Below are 15,186 nucleotides of genomic sequence, written 5' to 3' on the forward strand. Positions count from 1 at the left end.
GGAAGCTGCACTCATCCAGGCAAGTGGGGAGTATTCCATCACACTCCTGACTTGTGCTTTGTAGATGGTGGACAGGCTTTGGGGAGTCAGAAGGTGAGTCACTCATTGCATGATTCCTAGCCTCTGACCTGCTTTTGTAGCCACAGTATTTATGTGGCTAGTCCAGTTCAGTTTCTGGTCAATGGTAACCCCCAGGATGTTGATAGTGAGGGATTCAGTGATGGTAATGCCATTGAACATCAAGTGGTGATGGTTGGATTCTCTCTTGTTGGAGATGGTCATTGCCTGACACTTGTCTGGCGTGAATGTTACTTGCCACTTGTCAGCCCAAGCCTGGATATTGTCCAGGTCTTGCTGCATTTGGACATGGACTGCTTCAGTATCTGAGAAGTCATGAATGGTGCTGAACATTGTGCAATCATCAGTATCAGTGAACATCTCCACTTCTGATAAAAACAAAAAACTACTGCGGATGCTGGAAATCCAAAACAAAAACAGAATTATCTGGAAAAACTCAGCAGGTCTGGCAGCATCGGCGGAGAAGAAAAGAGTTGACGTTTCAAGTCCTCATGACCCTTCAGCAGAACTGAGTAAAGTTAGGAGAGGGGTGAAATATAATTAAATCAGCTTATATTTCACCCCTCTCCTAACTTTACTCAGTTCTGCTGAAGGGTCATGAGGACTTGAAACGTCAACTCTTTTCTTCTCCGCCGATGCTGCCAGACCTGCTGAGTTTTTCCAGGTAATTCTGTTTTTGTTTTGGATCTCCACTTCTGACCTTATGATGGAAGGAAGGTCATTGATTAAACAGCTGAAGATGGTTGGGCCTAGGACACTACCCTGAGGAACTCCTGCAGTGATGTCCTGTGGCTGAGATGACTGACCTCCAACAACCACAACAATCTTCCTTTGTGTTAGGTATGACTCCAATCAGTGGAGAGTTTTCCCCCTGATTCCCATGGAGTCCAGTTTTGCTAGGGTTCCTTGATGCCACACTTGGTCAAAAGTGGCCTTGATGTCAAGCGCAGTCACTCTCACCTCACGGGTTCAGCTCTTTTGTCTGGTGTTTAAAATTGTATCAGCCATTCTGTGAGACAGCAGCTAATATTCATGCAGCAGGAATCAAACCTATCCATATGGACCAAATCATGGGGCATGTGCAGCATGAACAGCCAACACCTCATCACTGATGAACAGCAGAGATCATTGTCTTTGACCTCCCGTGACTTCCCATGAATGATGGCAGCCACCTCCTTCATAAGTGGAAGGCGAGAGACCATCCGAGGTGTGTTCATAGCTTTGAGTATCAAACCAAGGAAAACAGCACACCAACCTGCCCACCAAGATCTGTTGTGGGAGACACGTCATTTCTTCACTTAGTATCTTGGGAGGCCATCAAGTGGATTGCTAAACAAGACATTCCATTTCATACTTTTCTCACCATCCAGAACTATTTATAGCAGTATTCCCCAACATGGAGTGGAGTGGTTGGGTGGAGTGGAGGGGGTGGGGTGGGGGATAGGGTGTGGTGGCAAAGAACAGGATCAAAAAATGTGTGCAATTTAAAAGGATCTTATGAACCGTTCAAAATTGCAAAATGATTTACCAATTGCTAGAGGTGAGAATATCGTGTAGCAAAAGAAGATAGATAACTGATGTAGGTTTACAAGACACTTGCCTTCACGCACAAAAAGCCTTTTATAATAAGACTGCATTTTGAGAAAGTGCCCACCTCAATCAATCTGTCTCCAGCAAGGTTATCAGGGCTACTTATAGAATCCAGATTGATTACAGACTTACCTGTACTCGCTGTGGGTTTGTAAGATCAAACATGGAACTGCTTAAGCCTTGTGCGTTATTCATTTTTAAGCTCCTCAAATCCCACGCTGAAACAGAGAGCACAAAAGGTTTCTCAAGATAAAAATAGTCATTCCTGAACGTAGGCTTTGAGAGCCACGAATCTCGTCATAGGGCTGAATTTTTACCTGCCTGACCTGCCGGGAGGGGCTGGGTCAGAAATTCACAGGGACCCCAGAAGCCATCATTGCCCTGCATGCTGCAGACTTAAAATTCCACAACGTGCACGTAATGTCATCAATCGGTTCCCTGCCTATTGACAGCTTCCAGTTTCTGTAAGGTTAGCTCAGCCTGTGCCACGGGTGCGGGAGGTGAGGTTGTCATCCGTGGGGAGGCGGTGCCATACTGAGCGGACTGCCAACTAGCAGTCACAGGGGAAGGGAGGAATCAGTGGTTGGGGGCAACAAGGTTGGAGGCCTGGAGTGCCTGATCACAGGATTTCTCAGGCAAGCATGCTGTATCCAGGAGGTAGGTGTAAAAGGAACTAACTTCCTCAATCCACCAAGTCCTCACCCGGCTATAGGTACTGAGAAACCTAGCCAACAATATTTAAATTCAAAAAGTTGAATCACAATGAGGTTGCAGCCTTATCGTAATAATTAAATGTCCAACCTGCTTCCCGCAAGTAGATTGGTCACCCGTTTCTGTTAAAACTAGAAATAGGCAGGTTTGAGGTGGTTTAAGTTCCTGTTTTTGATTTCTTACATTTTAAGCTCTGACAGGAGCCCAACCCACTCGCCTTTGGGAGTTAAAATTCAGCCTGTTTGGTTCCCTGAAGCAAAGTGCTGCACAATTTATTTCTTAACTATCAAAATAAAGTGAAACTTTGCAACACGAAACTAACTTTATGCCTGGTCATTCAAGTGTTAACTGTTAATTGCCAATTCACTCATATGACACTTCTATGGCCCAGCAACATTGGATAATGAAGTAGTTAAATTATCCTCGAGCAAACTTCACATTTTAGGCAACAACCTTGGTTGTATTTGCTGAAAGGTCCAAGTATTGGCCCCATAGACCATCACTTGATTGGTAATAAAATCGTCTCTCTCTCTATAGCCTTCCGTCCAAAATAAGCATATATCCGAGGTAAACAGTCGAAGGAATTTGTCTGCGCTGCTGACAGCCAGCAGCCTTAATGGCAACTATCAGTAAAATTAATTATGGTTACACCCTCACAAATGCAAGGAAATGAACAGATTAAAAATAAAACTGCTGGTGGTGAAGTAGGCTGTTTCCCTAAACGTTGGGAAAGCTCTGTGTTTCAATGGAGACATCCGCTCCTCTTCTGTAATTTACTGTGTGCACTCTTATGTTGTGTTCTTTGTTGATGGGATGGGCCCTATTGCAGCTCAGAATGTTTGAAGTTATTCAGTAGCTTAATGAATTGTCAATGCCCAGAGGGAAGGATACTACCTGGGCTGAGAAATAAAAGAGCAGAAATATGAAGTGGCATTATATTTGAGTTTGGGAAGGGTGTAGCTGAAGGGAAAAACAAGTGAGGGAGATAAAGAGTGCCACATTTTGAGGATATTAACAAAGAATGAATTAGGGTATGAGGTTGTTTCCACTCAAGCCACAAAAGAAACTGTATTGAGAAAGAACATAACAACAGAATAAAACTGATTTATGTAGCACTTTCACAACCTCAGGATGTACCAAAGTGCTCGACAGTCAAAGGACTTTTGAAGTGTTATCACTAATCCATTGTTACCAAGTGCAGCAGCCAGTTGGCACACAGCAAGCTCCCATAAATAGCATGATAAATGACAAGATAATTTGTTTCAGTCATGTTAGTTGAGGGATGAATATTGGTCAGGACACCAGGGAAAACTCCCCTGCTCTTCTTCAACTAGTGTCATGGACCTTATACATCCACTTGAGGGGACAGATGTTGGTTTAATGTCCCTTCTGAAAGAAAGCAAAGGAAAGAATAAACAAAACTGGAAGGATACGTGGTACGCTGGAGAATGAAGGAGTAAGGGATGTGGCATTTACTTATGAATGCATTGTCATTATAATCAGCAGTCAAAGAGCTCAAGGCACTGGTTGGAATGGAGGAATATGATTTTTTAGCCTTGATTGAAACCTGGCTATAGTTTGACCAGAACTTTGAAATTAAATATCCTGAGTGTAACATTTTTGAGTGAGATACTTAGCCTGATAAGCGACCAATGAAGGTCATTCACCTATTGTGCCCATGCCAGTGGGGTGGCCTTGTAGATTAAAGGTACAGTTACAACCATTGAAAGGAAAGTTTGTATCAAAACAAACAACAAATGATTGATAGTGCAGCACTCCCTCAGTACTGCGCTGGGAATATCAGCTTAGATTGCGTGCTCAAGTCTCTTGAACCCATAACTTTCTACTCAGATGAGAGTGCCATGAGCTAAGAATACATTGCGGATATCTTAAAAAAATTACTTCTGTACCGTTTATTTGAAATATATAATCTGGCCAACACATCGGAAATCTGTTTGTGTTATATGTTGCTCCTGCTGACTACTGGTTTCGGTCAATGGAATGTTGCATGCAGCAAATGAGTCCTGTCATCACTTCAGTAACATGCTGAATAACAAGTCTGGTATTCAACAATATGCCCAATTATCTACAAGATCATAATTTGTTCTTTTGTTAGATGCACTGGGCTTAACTCCTTGTTGGTCAGTTGGCATATTTAAAGCTATCATGTCACAGGGTTTTGTTAATGTAACATGATGGGAAGGCAATTTCTTGTACTTTTTGAACCTATTTTCGGAAATCTCCATTATTACACCCCTTCCCACCACAGCAAACCGTTATTAGCTGCCTTAAAAGTCTCACCTTCCATTTCAATTTCTTTCCTACTGTTCAGAGGTCTAAAATGTACGCCCATTAACTGATCCCTTATCATTCATTACCTCAACCCAGACTGACTCTTCTGAGCACCACCAACGATACAGATTTTCCTTGTAATTATCTTAATATAGCCTTAATCTACAAGGGCACCCCTCTGGCATGAGCATGATGGCCGAATGACTTCTTCTGTGCTGTGTCAGGCCAATATTCTTTCTGCTTCTCTCCTGAAAATGCTATATTCAGGAATATTTAAATTCAAAGTCCTGATCAAACTATAGCCAGGTTTCCATCAAGGCTAAAAGATCATATCCCTCCATTCCAACCAGAGCCTCTAGTTCTTTGATGACAAATACTAATGACTAGGCGTTCATTAATAAATGCTATATCCTTAACCTTTTCATTTGTCCAGTTTTGTTTAGTGTTTCCTTTGGCATCTTTCTCCATTACCTCCCTTTAAGGTATGTATTTCCATGCCCCATGTTTTAAATTTTTTTTCTCTTATTCACTAACCTTATTCTTAAATCAGTCAATTCAAGAGCATTCCTTACCTGATTCAGATGGACTGCCGAGTTTTCCCTTAGGTAGCACATGTTTACCCAATCCTGGGGTGATGTGCTGCAACATATAATTAGGATTGTAGACTTCATCGAAGTCTTGCATGTGTTTACGTGGATTGGATAGCTCCAGCTTTCTTTCAGTATAATGAGCTCTCGAGAAACCTGCCAATAAGAGTAGATATCAACCATTAAAAAAAGTCAACATGTTCAACTACCATGTTGATCTGATTGAGTGGTCACTGAAAGTATCCATTTGCTTGTGAGAGGTTCCTATCTGCATCAAGTCCTGCTTGGTCATTACCCTCTCCTCACTGACTCACACTGAACCCCCTGGGGAATTAGGAGCCAAATTTAAAATGTTTCATTCTTGTTTTTAAGTGCCTCCATGGTCTTGTCTTTCCATATCTGTGTACCTTCCTCCAAGGCTATAACCTCCCAACCCACCCCACACCAAACTCACCATTTCTCTCTCTGGCCCCTCCCCTGTTCCTTGCCCAATCATTGATGGCCTTGCTTTCAGGTGCCCAGGTTCCATACTCCAAAATTTCATCCATAAACCTCTCCACCTCTTTGACCAGCCTCCTAAATACCTCATCTGGCTTGGTATTCACCTTTTCCTCCTCACGCCTAGTGAAGTGCCTTGGGTCATTTTTCTATGTTATTCTATATGAATGCAAATTGTTGCATTCATATTATATGATTATATTCAATATAAAGGTTACAGTCAGAAAGTTCAACAGCAATACACTCAACAATTCAACGAACATCACAGACAATCAGAGCAAAGGCAATGACACTGGCATACCTGGCATGGTGTCTTCATAGTTCCAGTTAAAGCTGGGTTGTACATAGGTTGCTTTTAAATTTGGTAACACAAAGGGCACCTCCCTGCCATCAGGAGGCACTTTGGACAGTAAAACGTCCTCGGTAAATCTGATCTTCTTCCGGCCAGAACTGGACTCTGATTGGGAATCTGGACTTGCAGGTTCCCTATGAACTGAGAAGATTTGATTTTTTTTAAAAATTCATCCATATTCATTGTCAACTTGCTGAACTGTAAGCTGTTTACTTAACTACAACTGCAAAAATGCTTCATTGACAGTGTTGTAACTAGCTATAATCCAATTCTTGATTAATTGGGCAGATTGGGCAGAATTTTGCCCTTGATGGGCGGGTGGGCCCCACCGGCTCGGTGGCGGGCGGGCAGCCGATTGCCGCCACCGAAACAGGCCCCGCTGCCATTTGAGCGGGTGGGCCAATTAAGGCCCGCCCAGTGGGCCGCCCGACGGGAAGCGCCATACGCTTCCTGTGCGGGGGGAGGGGAGGGATTCCCCAACTGTCAAAGTGCACTCTTTCACGCATGTGCGCGGAAAAGCGCACACTGCTCCCTGAGACTAGGTGCTGTCTCAGGGAGAGCGCTGAAAGTGTTATAAACTTAAAAAATAGAAAAATTTAAAAAAATTATTAACATGTCCCCCTCAGGTGACAATGTCACACGAGATGGGACATGTTAATAAATATCACAAAGTTTATGAAGGTTTTTCAAAAACAGACATGAAACTTCATCCCGCCAGTGGATGAGGTTTCATGTTTTTTCAGAAGCCCGCTGGGGCTCTTGGCCTGCCCGCCAGCCTTAAGGTTGGACAGGCTGGGCCTTTCATTGGCTTAATTATCCTGTCAATGGCCTCAATTGGCCATTGACAGGTCGGCGGGCGGACAGCTGATTTCGCTGTCCGCCCGCCTTCCTGAATATTTAAATGGACCGGGATGACGTCGGGGGTTCCTCCCGATGTCATCCCGCGTCATTTTCGCGTTGGTGAGTAGGCCCCGCCCCAACTTGTCGACGGAAAAATTCTGGCCAATATTTTTTTAAAAGTCAGGCAGAAAGCAGTTTGGCCATCTGCAATGTGAGGCCTGGGAAATTTTAACCCCGAGGTCTTGTTTCATGATCCCTGTAAGACACCTATCGGCCCCTGGGGTGTGGTGGTGAGGTGGAGGTGGGGTTGGGGGCTGATGGCAAATTACTAACTGGGTTGGCGGGAGCGAGATTTTGGGTGACAGGAGATCTCTATGCGAGGGATGGAATGGAATAGCTTATTAGCAGTTTTACAACTGTTTAGGAGGGGGGTCAGAAGGGCACTGTGGTGACGGGAGGGGGAGGGAGACCCAGGGAAGGTGAGGTTCAAGCTTTGCTTGCAGGTCATGGAGGAGCAATACTGTTTCTCTTGGTCCACAAGTAAATCACTTTTTTTTAAAGAAATGCACTCAACTTTCCTGGATCCCACTCTGATTTGTTGTCAGATTGGCCTGGCAGGGAGGCCTCAGGGTAAAATTGTAGCCTGGTTTCTATGACATCATCAGGCCCAAACTGAACAGTTAAAGCAGGACTCCACTCTCTTTCGGGCATCCACTCATCTGCTCAAAAGAGCAAGATAAACTACATCCCATGGGAAAGCACTGCAGTAATTTTAACTCTTCACGTGCCTGGATTCTGCTGGCTGGGCAGGATTAAAATTGAATCCTTAACTCCATAACTTGCCGTCATTCTATATATCGAGTGTGTATCTTGTACAAGCTTAAAAATTGTGACAGAGGACTATGGAATTCTAAACAAGAGTCCTGGAGGCAGTGGCTAAAAAAAAGTAGAAAACCAGTTTTCCAAATGTCAAATAGTACAGATTCATTAGGATGCTCAACACTAAACATGCTCTCACCGGTCATCCAAATTTTTTGAGATAGTGCTTTTTCTTTTTAAATACACCAATGTTCATATTTCTGGAATATTTAATAGGAAGACATTTTTAGGTTTTCAAAGCAGCATTACTTGAAAGTGCCGGAATATTATCCATTACCCAACGCTGTAAAATTTACTTTGTAGTGATTAAATGCAACAATTCTACAATCTTCCCAGAGGGATGGGTGGTACAGGATTCACATGCAATCTTCCAAAGTTGAGTTTTAAGCAGAGGAATGTAACACAGAGGCAAATTAGCACCCTATGATCTGGTCAATAAAACACGACTTACAATACTTGCTGCATGTTGTTTCAAATGGAAGTAATGGGGTAGATTTTCAGCTTGAAATTGGATCTGCCTAATAAATGGCATCTGATCCAAAACACCAGTTGTACACTCAAGTGGCAGGTTGCAAATCTACCCCGATTTCATCGTATTGTTAGAAGATGAAAGTTAACAGGAACAGAAAAAAAAAACCTACTTTTACTTTTGCTGTCATCTTTCTCATTTTCCTCTGAGAATGTTTTCTTGCAGCAATCCTTTAGAAAGTCTACAGTGAGCCCCAGTACAACACTAAGCAACAATCCAACGAAAATTGGGATAAGCAACCAAAGTGATGCTGAAAGAGATGGGGATGATGAGGTTTAATAGAAATACAGAGTATCGAAAGAACATTACCTCAATGTGGGCTTCCAAACTTTGAAATACAAGGAAACGTTCGCAAGGCTACAGAGAAAGAACAATGGGGAAAGAGCAGTGGGTTTGGGGCCAATCGGATTGCTCTTTCAAAGAGCCAGCACAAGCATGAAGAGTTGCATGGCCTCCTTCTGTGCTTTATGATTCCATGCTTGAAAGCAACTCCTACAGCTTGGCCATCTTTTGAGCTTTGTTAAATGCCCACCTCACCCAGGAGTGAAGGTACTTGGTAGCCACCAGTTCATTAGAAGCATCCAGAACTAGCAGGTACTGCAGAGTAATGAGTGCTTTTTTGTTCTTAATTTAACAACTGTCAATAGTATCTCATTTATAAATATTTGTTTTCTTTTTCAGTTTGGATTAACCATCTGCTCTCAGACTAATGTTCTTTTCCTTGTTGGAGTGTTGGCATAAGCAGCTGCTAGTTAATCTAACATCTGTACTGGGGTAAGGAATATTTGGCAACACTCGAGAGTATGTTATCAATTGTTGTTAAGAGTGGAAATATTAAATGCACAGCATGAATTTGGAAATGATATGGCATGCCTCACAAATCTGTTGGAATTTTTTGAGAATGGATCCTTTCAAAATGCATGATAAAAGATTCAATTTTGATGGAATTAATGGCAAATTAGCTGATTGGATCGACATTAGAGAAAGAAAGAATTTGCATTTATATTGTGCTTTTCACATGCCCCCACATGTGTCACCAATGAAGTACTTTCAAAGTGCAGTCGCTGTTGTAAAGTGTGGTAATATGACAATCAATTTGTGTCCAGCAAGTGCAGTAAACAAAAGGATTGACAGAAACATCACTGCTGGACAGTGGGGTGGTGGTATGGAATGGATTGGTTCTACATCACCAAGGGAGGCTACTTATGTATCACTTTCTGAAGACACTAAGCTTTTTGGTAAGATGATAAGTTTCAAGGACACTATCAGTATTCAAAGAGAACTTTCAACTTTGGTGTCAATAGAAAGGAAATATAGCAACATGTATAAAATGATCAATCTGATTTCATTCATGTTAGACCCTGCCAAAATTGAAAGTTCTGCAAAAGGATCATTATAGATGTGCTAATAAATGCCCAATTAACGTTTTTCAGGTGGATACGTACAAGGTTCTGCACAGTGGAACAGGTAACATGAGGTATGCATGCCAAGAAAGAATGATACTTTGGAATTTCCGACTAGCAAAAGAATCAGAAATCCAAAGGAGATTTTGCTGTGGTTATTGAATCGTTCACCAAAATCATTAGCCAATGTGAGCTGGTCATCGGTAAGGGAAATCCAATACTAAGACATTGGAAGAGTGTTTAACTGAAAATCAGTACAAGCTCTAGTGATCGCATGATGATTTTCAGCAAATATGCATTTGCAATATTCAAGAAGAATGTTGGCACATACTTCTGAGGGTTAGGAAAGAGTCAGAAATTACTATGTAGGAGATGGGTAGATGAGAGATAGGGAGAAACCTGTCCCCTGGAGATTAATAAATTTGTACAGTCCAGGTTAGGACACTGGTCTGGAGGAAGAACAGGGTTGATGGGGTGATGCCTAGTTTCATTCTTTTGCTTCATTACCTTTGCTAGGAAGGATATTTATATGTAGACCATTCTATTCTTGCTCAAAAGGGTTTTTTGGGTCCAACAAAATACCAGACAACCAGAGTTCTCAAATCAACTCTATAATTAGCATAATAGGAAGGGTCATTCTACAGTAGTCAAGGAATAAAGATAGTGATCACCAGTTTCCTAAAATTCAAAGGGTCACAGGGTCAGCAAAAGATGGGTTCTGTTTCCTAATTCACAACAGAAAGTCTGACAGTCCACCTTTCCTACTCTATAGAATTTGTATTGGTAATGGCCCAAGGGCTTTGTCAAGTCATGCATACAACATGGAGACTGGCCAGATATGGATCGTAATGTAAACATTTTGCATGCTTATCGTCACACTCTCAGGTATATAGTTTTATAACTGCTATCAAACGCAAGAATATTATCCTGTCACTATAAAATACTCAACAGAAATAAAGTAGTCTATTAAAAGAGCATTTCTGATAGCTTGTAACCAGTTAGTCCCATTTATAATAAAAAGGTACCTGAATCATGAGTATTAAACAAAATGCAGTTAATGTTAATATAAGTAAAGTATATTTGATAAGTACTGCTGCATGCAATAATGGGGTGATGTATAAGTTAACATCTGATCCATAATTAAATTAAGGGCAGGGTTTTTAGGTTGGCACACGGGTGCAATCGGTGGGCCCAGGAGCAGCCGGGTAATGGATTGCTGACCATGGTCAGCTCCCGACTGCAATTTCACACTGGGCGGCCAGCATGAAGCGCGCACTGAAATGCTCGGCGCTGCCGGGGTAGTGGCAGGAGGAGGGTGGGCGCTGATGTAAGCGCTGGCGCAGGCGCAGGCGAGCACTGAATGAAAGCTCCCTGAAGGCAGAGAGCTGCATCAGGGAGCTGAGGGTTTCAAAACCAATAAATAAAGATTTTAAAATCCGGAAAATAAACATCCATGCATCTCAATCAATCACCTGAACGTACACATGATAAAAATTCTGTCCGTACATATTTTTTTAAAATTTAATAACAGAAACCTCATTCTGCCCTTGGATGAGCTTTCATGAAAAATGCAAAGCCCACCTGGCCGATTCACCCGTCTGCCAACCCTAAGGCTGGACGGACCACAGAAAATCAGAGACAATTACAACTTTAATTGCACTGATTGGTCTCTTAATTGTCAATGGGCGAGCCTCCGACTTTTGAGCGTACCCGCTGACCAAAATATCACGCGAATATGGGATGACATCAGGACGCTTGCCTGACGCCATCTTGCGCGATTTCCCATCCGATTGGGTCGGCACATGTCTGCATGCCAACCTAAAAATCCTGCCCTAAGTTTAATTTTAATGCCTCAAGTTTGAAATTAATACAAATCCTGATTTTTGCAACTGTGATTAATTAAGATATGAATACAAAGTACGGTCAAAATTTATAATTAGTCACAAAGCATTTAATTGAGTCACTTTAACACCAGGCAAATGGGATGGCATCTAGCCTGGTTTACCCATCCAGGTTATTCTAGAGCAGTGCAGAGAGTCAGAAACTGAAATATTAACAAAGGATGCCCTTCATTAAAACCGAGCTAACTCCTATCGGAGGCCAGGTATGTTATCAGAGACTTACCTGGCGAGGGTGTAACTATCTGCAGGCCTGCCATTCTCTCAATTGCTCAGGCTCCAAAACTTATAGGATTTTTTTTCAAGGACCTGGGTGATCTCCACATATCACAGGGCACCTGCAGAAATGAAAGGAACAGTGTGTCATTTTATTAAAAACTTTTAAAAGGCATTGAAAACTGCATTCAAAAAACCAATAGTTAACTACTATAGCAAAATGATAAAACGCACATCGGTTTGAACTTGGACAGACATTACAGGGCCCACCAGTAAAGGTTATTGTCCTGTTTTCTGAAAAATCGTTCTTTTTTGCTGTCCACATTTCATTTCAAATCAAATTCAACAGAAGTCAGTGATACTCAATTTTAAAGTTAGAAATCATAACGAATCAAGGGAAAGTATCTTTTAGAAATATGCAGTGGGAAAGCAGATGCTCTCCCCAGTCTAAGAGGGTCAGCTTGGCTCAATTGGTAGTTATCTTTCTTGTATTACAAAATTTAAATCTCTTGCCATGGCTGGAATCACAGTCTAGATTGATGCTCCAATGCAATACTGAGTGTAATTCGTGGTCAAAGGTGTTGTCCATTGGGTCAGCTTTTGAACTGGTGAGATTGGGCGCCAGTTTAAGTAGCTGCTAAGATCCCAGGGCGCTATTCAAACAGGAAGCAATTCTCCCTAAACAAACACCACAAAAACAAGATTAACTAGTGACTCATCTAATCATGCTACAATTCTGCCTGGCGCTAAGTGACTGCCATATCTGTATTACACAACATTTATTAAATTTCAAAGCATAACTGAGGTGCTGGGGGGAGAAAAGGAGTAAGACATTGATTTTCATCTTCACTGACTTGGTGATGGACTGTACCCTTATCATTTCCTGATGGAGCAGGTTTCAATGGAATGCAATTTGGCAGCTTCCACAAAAAGCAGCCAATTCACTTTGTTGATTAGCACTAAGGTAAAACTCTACCCCAAATCTGTTCCTGTAAATTGGAGGGGACGAGAAAATAGTGATGCGTGCAATCTGTCTTGGTCTTGCCACAGATGCTTCACATCCCCAAAACTGCGTCTGATGATGCACCCTCAAGCCTCTACATGCAATTGCAGCTCTGCAACAACATGAGAACTTGTATTTATGTCGTGCCCTTAACACAGCAAACATCCAGAAGCATAATTTTTTAAAAATGGACCGACTTGTATGTAATCAAAGAAAGTACGTAACTGTGTATGAAGTGCTTTGATGTCTAGGAGAACATCATTCTTCTTCTAAACTGGATAACCAGTGGTAGGTGGATTGAGCAACTCTTCCATTCACAGGGAGATTGGAAGAGTCGCCTTGCTGTAAATCCAACTGTCTACAGTTTATAGGCTGCACGCATAATGACATACAGATTCCAAGCGACACGAGGACAAAAACAAAGTTAATCTATCTATATTACTAGCACAGTTTTAGTATGGCTGCAGATATAAAGTTTTATATGACTTCAATTAGGTTAACAATCTGGATATCACCCACAGCTGTTGCTTACACATTATCTGTATGGTTTCGTTATGAATGAAATAATCATAAACCCAAGACGTTAATTTCTCAAGAAAATGAGGAAACAAAATGGTTCCTGTATCCTTGTTTAATGTAAGCATGGTTATCTCTCTTCCCATTAGCCCATTCTACATTTCAATCATTGACCCAGGAGCCATAAGTTGGTGTTCTCAAAGGTAGATTTTTGGTGCCTCGTTTAGTTAATGTTTTAACAGAGTTTCATTAAACTAGAAAATATTGAAGCTTTAAAAAAAACAAATCCAAAGGACTTTGGTACTCCAGGCTCAATTAAATGCTAGTTACCAGAAGTAGGAACATTTTATGGATTATCAGAGTTACTAATTAAAAATGAGAATCTTGTCTTTGAGCTTAATTTCCATTTTATGCTTTCACAATGCTTGTGATTTTGCTAGGGTTTCAAATTCGAAAAGATGTTTTTGTGGATTAAAACCGGTTTTCTGCGATAGTAGAAAATTTTGTTCAAAATGTCTTTAGATCGAGAACATTTAGAGGTGATTTATAATTGTAAGTGTAATATGTAAATTTATATTCAAATATCTACAATCTTGACCTTGTATAATCTACTTTGTTGCTTTTGAGGGTTGAGATACAGAACTGATTTTCCACTCTGCTTAATACACAATTCGCTTGCACCCAATGGAGTCTGCAGACTTTCTGTGAGAAGAGGAAATCAGAGAGCCGATTTTGCTGCCATTTAGCGCTATCTTATAGGCAGCTGAGATGGTTATCTAGGTTGACCAATGGTTAGAGATAACTTCAAGAATAAGGAAAGAGGAAAATTAAAGATTTCCCCTAGACACCTATCATTTTCTTTTGTGCATCGGTGGGGTAGAACATTTCTTGGGACTGCACTGTCCCGTACCCCTAAGCTCCTGCTCTGCTGCACCCCAACCATTTTCCAGTGACAGGCCCAAAAATCCATCTATACTTGGGCAGTAAATTAGGTTCAAAAGGAGGAAAATACAACCCCTGTTGTTTTCCCTTATCGAGTGCTGGAACTGCTCGGGTTCCTGTATACAGTTTGGTGAAGAAAAGCCTCGAAGAAGAATTGCCAAAGGCCCTGTTCCAATGCTGTGAGGATGGGTGGGTGGATGTGCACAGTAATCAACAACAGCACCAAACGTTTTACTCAATCCCTTTTCAGGCAGTTTGCTGGCTGCTCTGTTCCCCCCACCATTCAAGCTGGAAATACCACAAAATCGGAAATAAAAACAACATAAAGGGAGTACAAAATAGGGGCATTGCGCCAAAAATGACATGAGGAAACATTTTTCACGCAGTTAGGATCTGGAATGCATTGCCTGAGAGACAGTGTGGTGGAGGCAGGTTCAAAAAAGAATTAGACTGTTATCTGAAAAGGAAGAACGTGCAGGGTTACGGGCAGAAGGTGGGGCAGTGGCACTAGGTTAATTGGGAAGCTGGTGCAGACACAATGGGCCGCATGACCTCCTTCTGCGCTGTAACAATTCAGTGATTCCGTGTACATAGCTGGGAGCTTCTCTGGGAAGATCACTGGCCAGAAACGTCAACTCTGTTGCAAGACCTGCTTCACATTTCCAGCATTTTCTGTTTTTATTTCAGATTTCAAGCATTGGCAGTATTTTGTTTTTATAGCTGAGAGCTCGTTGCTTTTGCCCTCGCCACTTCCTGGCAAAACATATGGGAGCGCAAGGCTCAACAGCAAATAATTTAGGTTTCAGCTGTGGCTCAGTGGTAGTGAGTTAGATGGTCCTGGTTTCAGGCCCC

General features: G+C 41.8%; 2 protein-coding genes across 2 annotated transcripts in view; one reads left to right on the forward strand and one right to left on the reverse strand.

Moving 5' to 3' along the window:
• Positions 1-11,528, reverse strand: part of tc2n (tandem C2 domains, nuclear) — a 46,080-nt gene extending 34,552 nt beyond the window's left edge. Inside the window, exons 1-5 of the mRNA XM_078563373.1 lie at positions 11,519-11,528; positions 8,469-8,606; positions 6,058-6,249; positions 5,244-5,414; positions 1,801-1,886 (exon numbers count right to left, since the gene is read on the reverse strand). Coding sequence (XP_078419499.1) covers positions 1,801-1,886; positions 5,244-5,414; positions 6,058-6,249; positions 8,469-8,606; positions 11,519-11,528 — 597 coding nt within the window. The remainder of the gene's footprint in view (positions 1-1,800; positions 1,887-5,243; positions 5,415-6,057; positions 6,250-8,468; positions 8,607-11,518) is intronic.
• dlst (dihydrolipoamide S-succinyltransferase) overlaps positions 1-15,186 on the forward strand; it is a 531,988-nt gene that overhangs the window by 485,042 nt on the left and 31,760 nt on the right. The gene's annotated exons all lie outside the window — the stretch shown is intronic.

Source organism: Cetorhinus maximus, chromosome 18, assembly GCF_964194155.1.
Source record: "Cetorhinus maximus chromosome 18, sCetMax3.hap1.1, whole genome shotgun sequence".
NCBI lineage: Eukaryota > Metazoa > Chordata > Chondrichthyes > Lamniformes > Cetorhinidae > Cetorhinus > Cetorhinus maximus.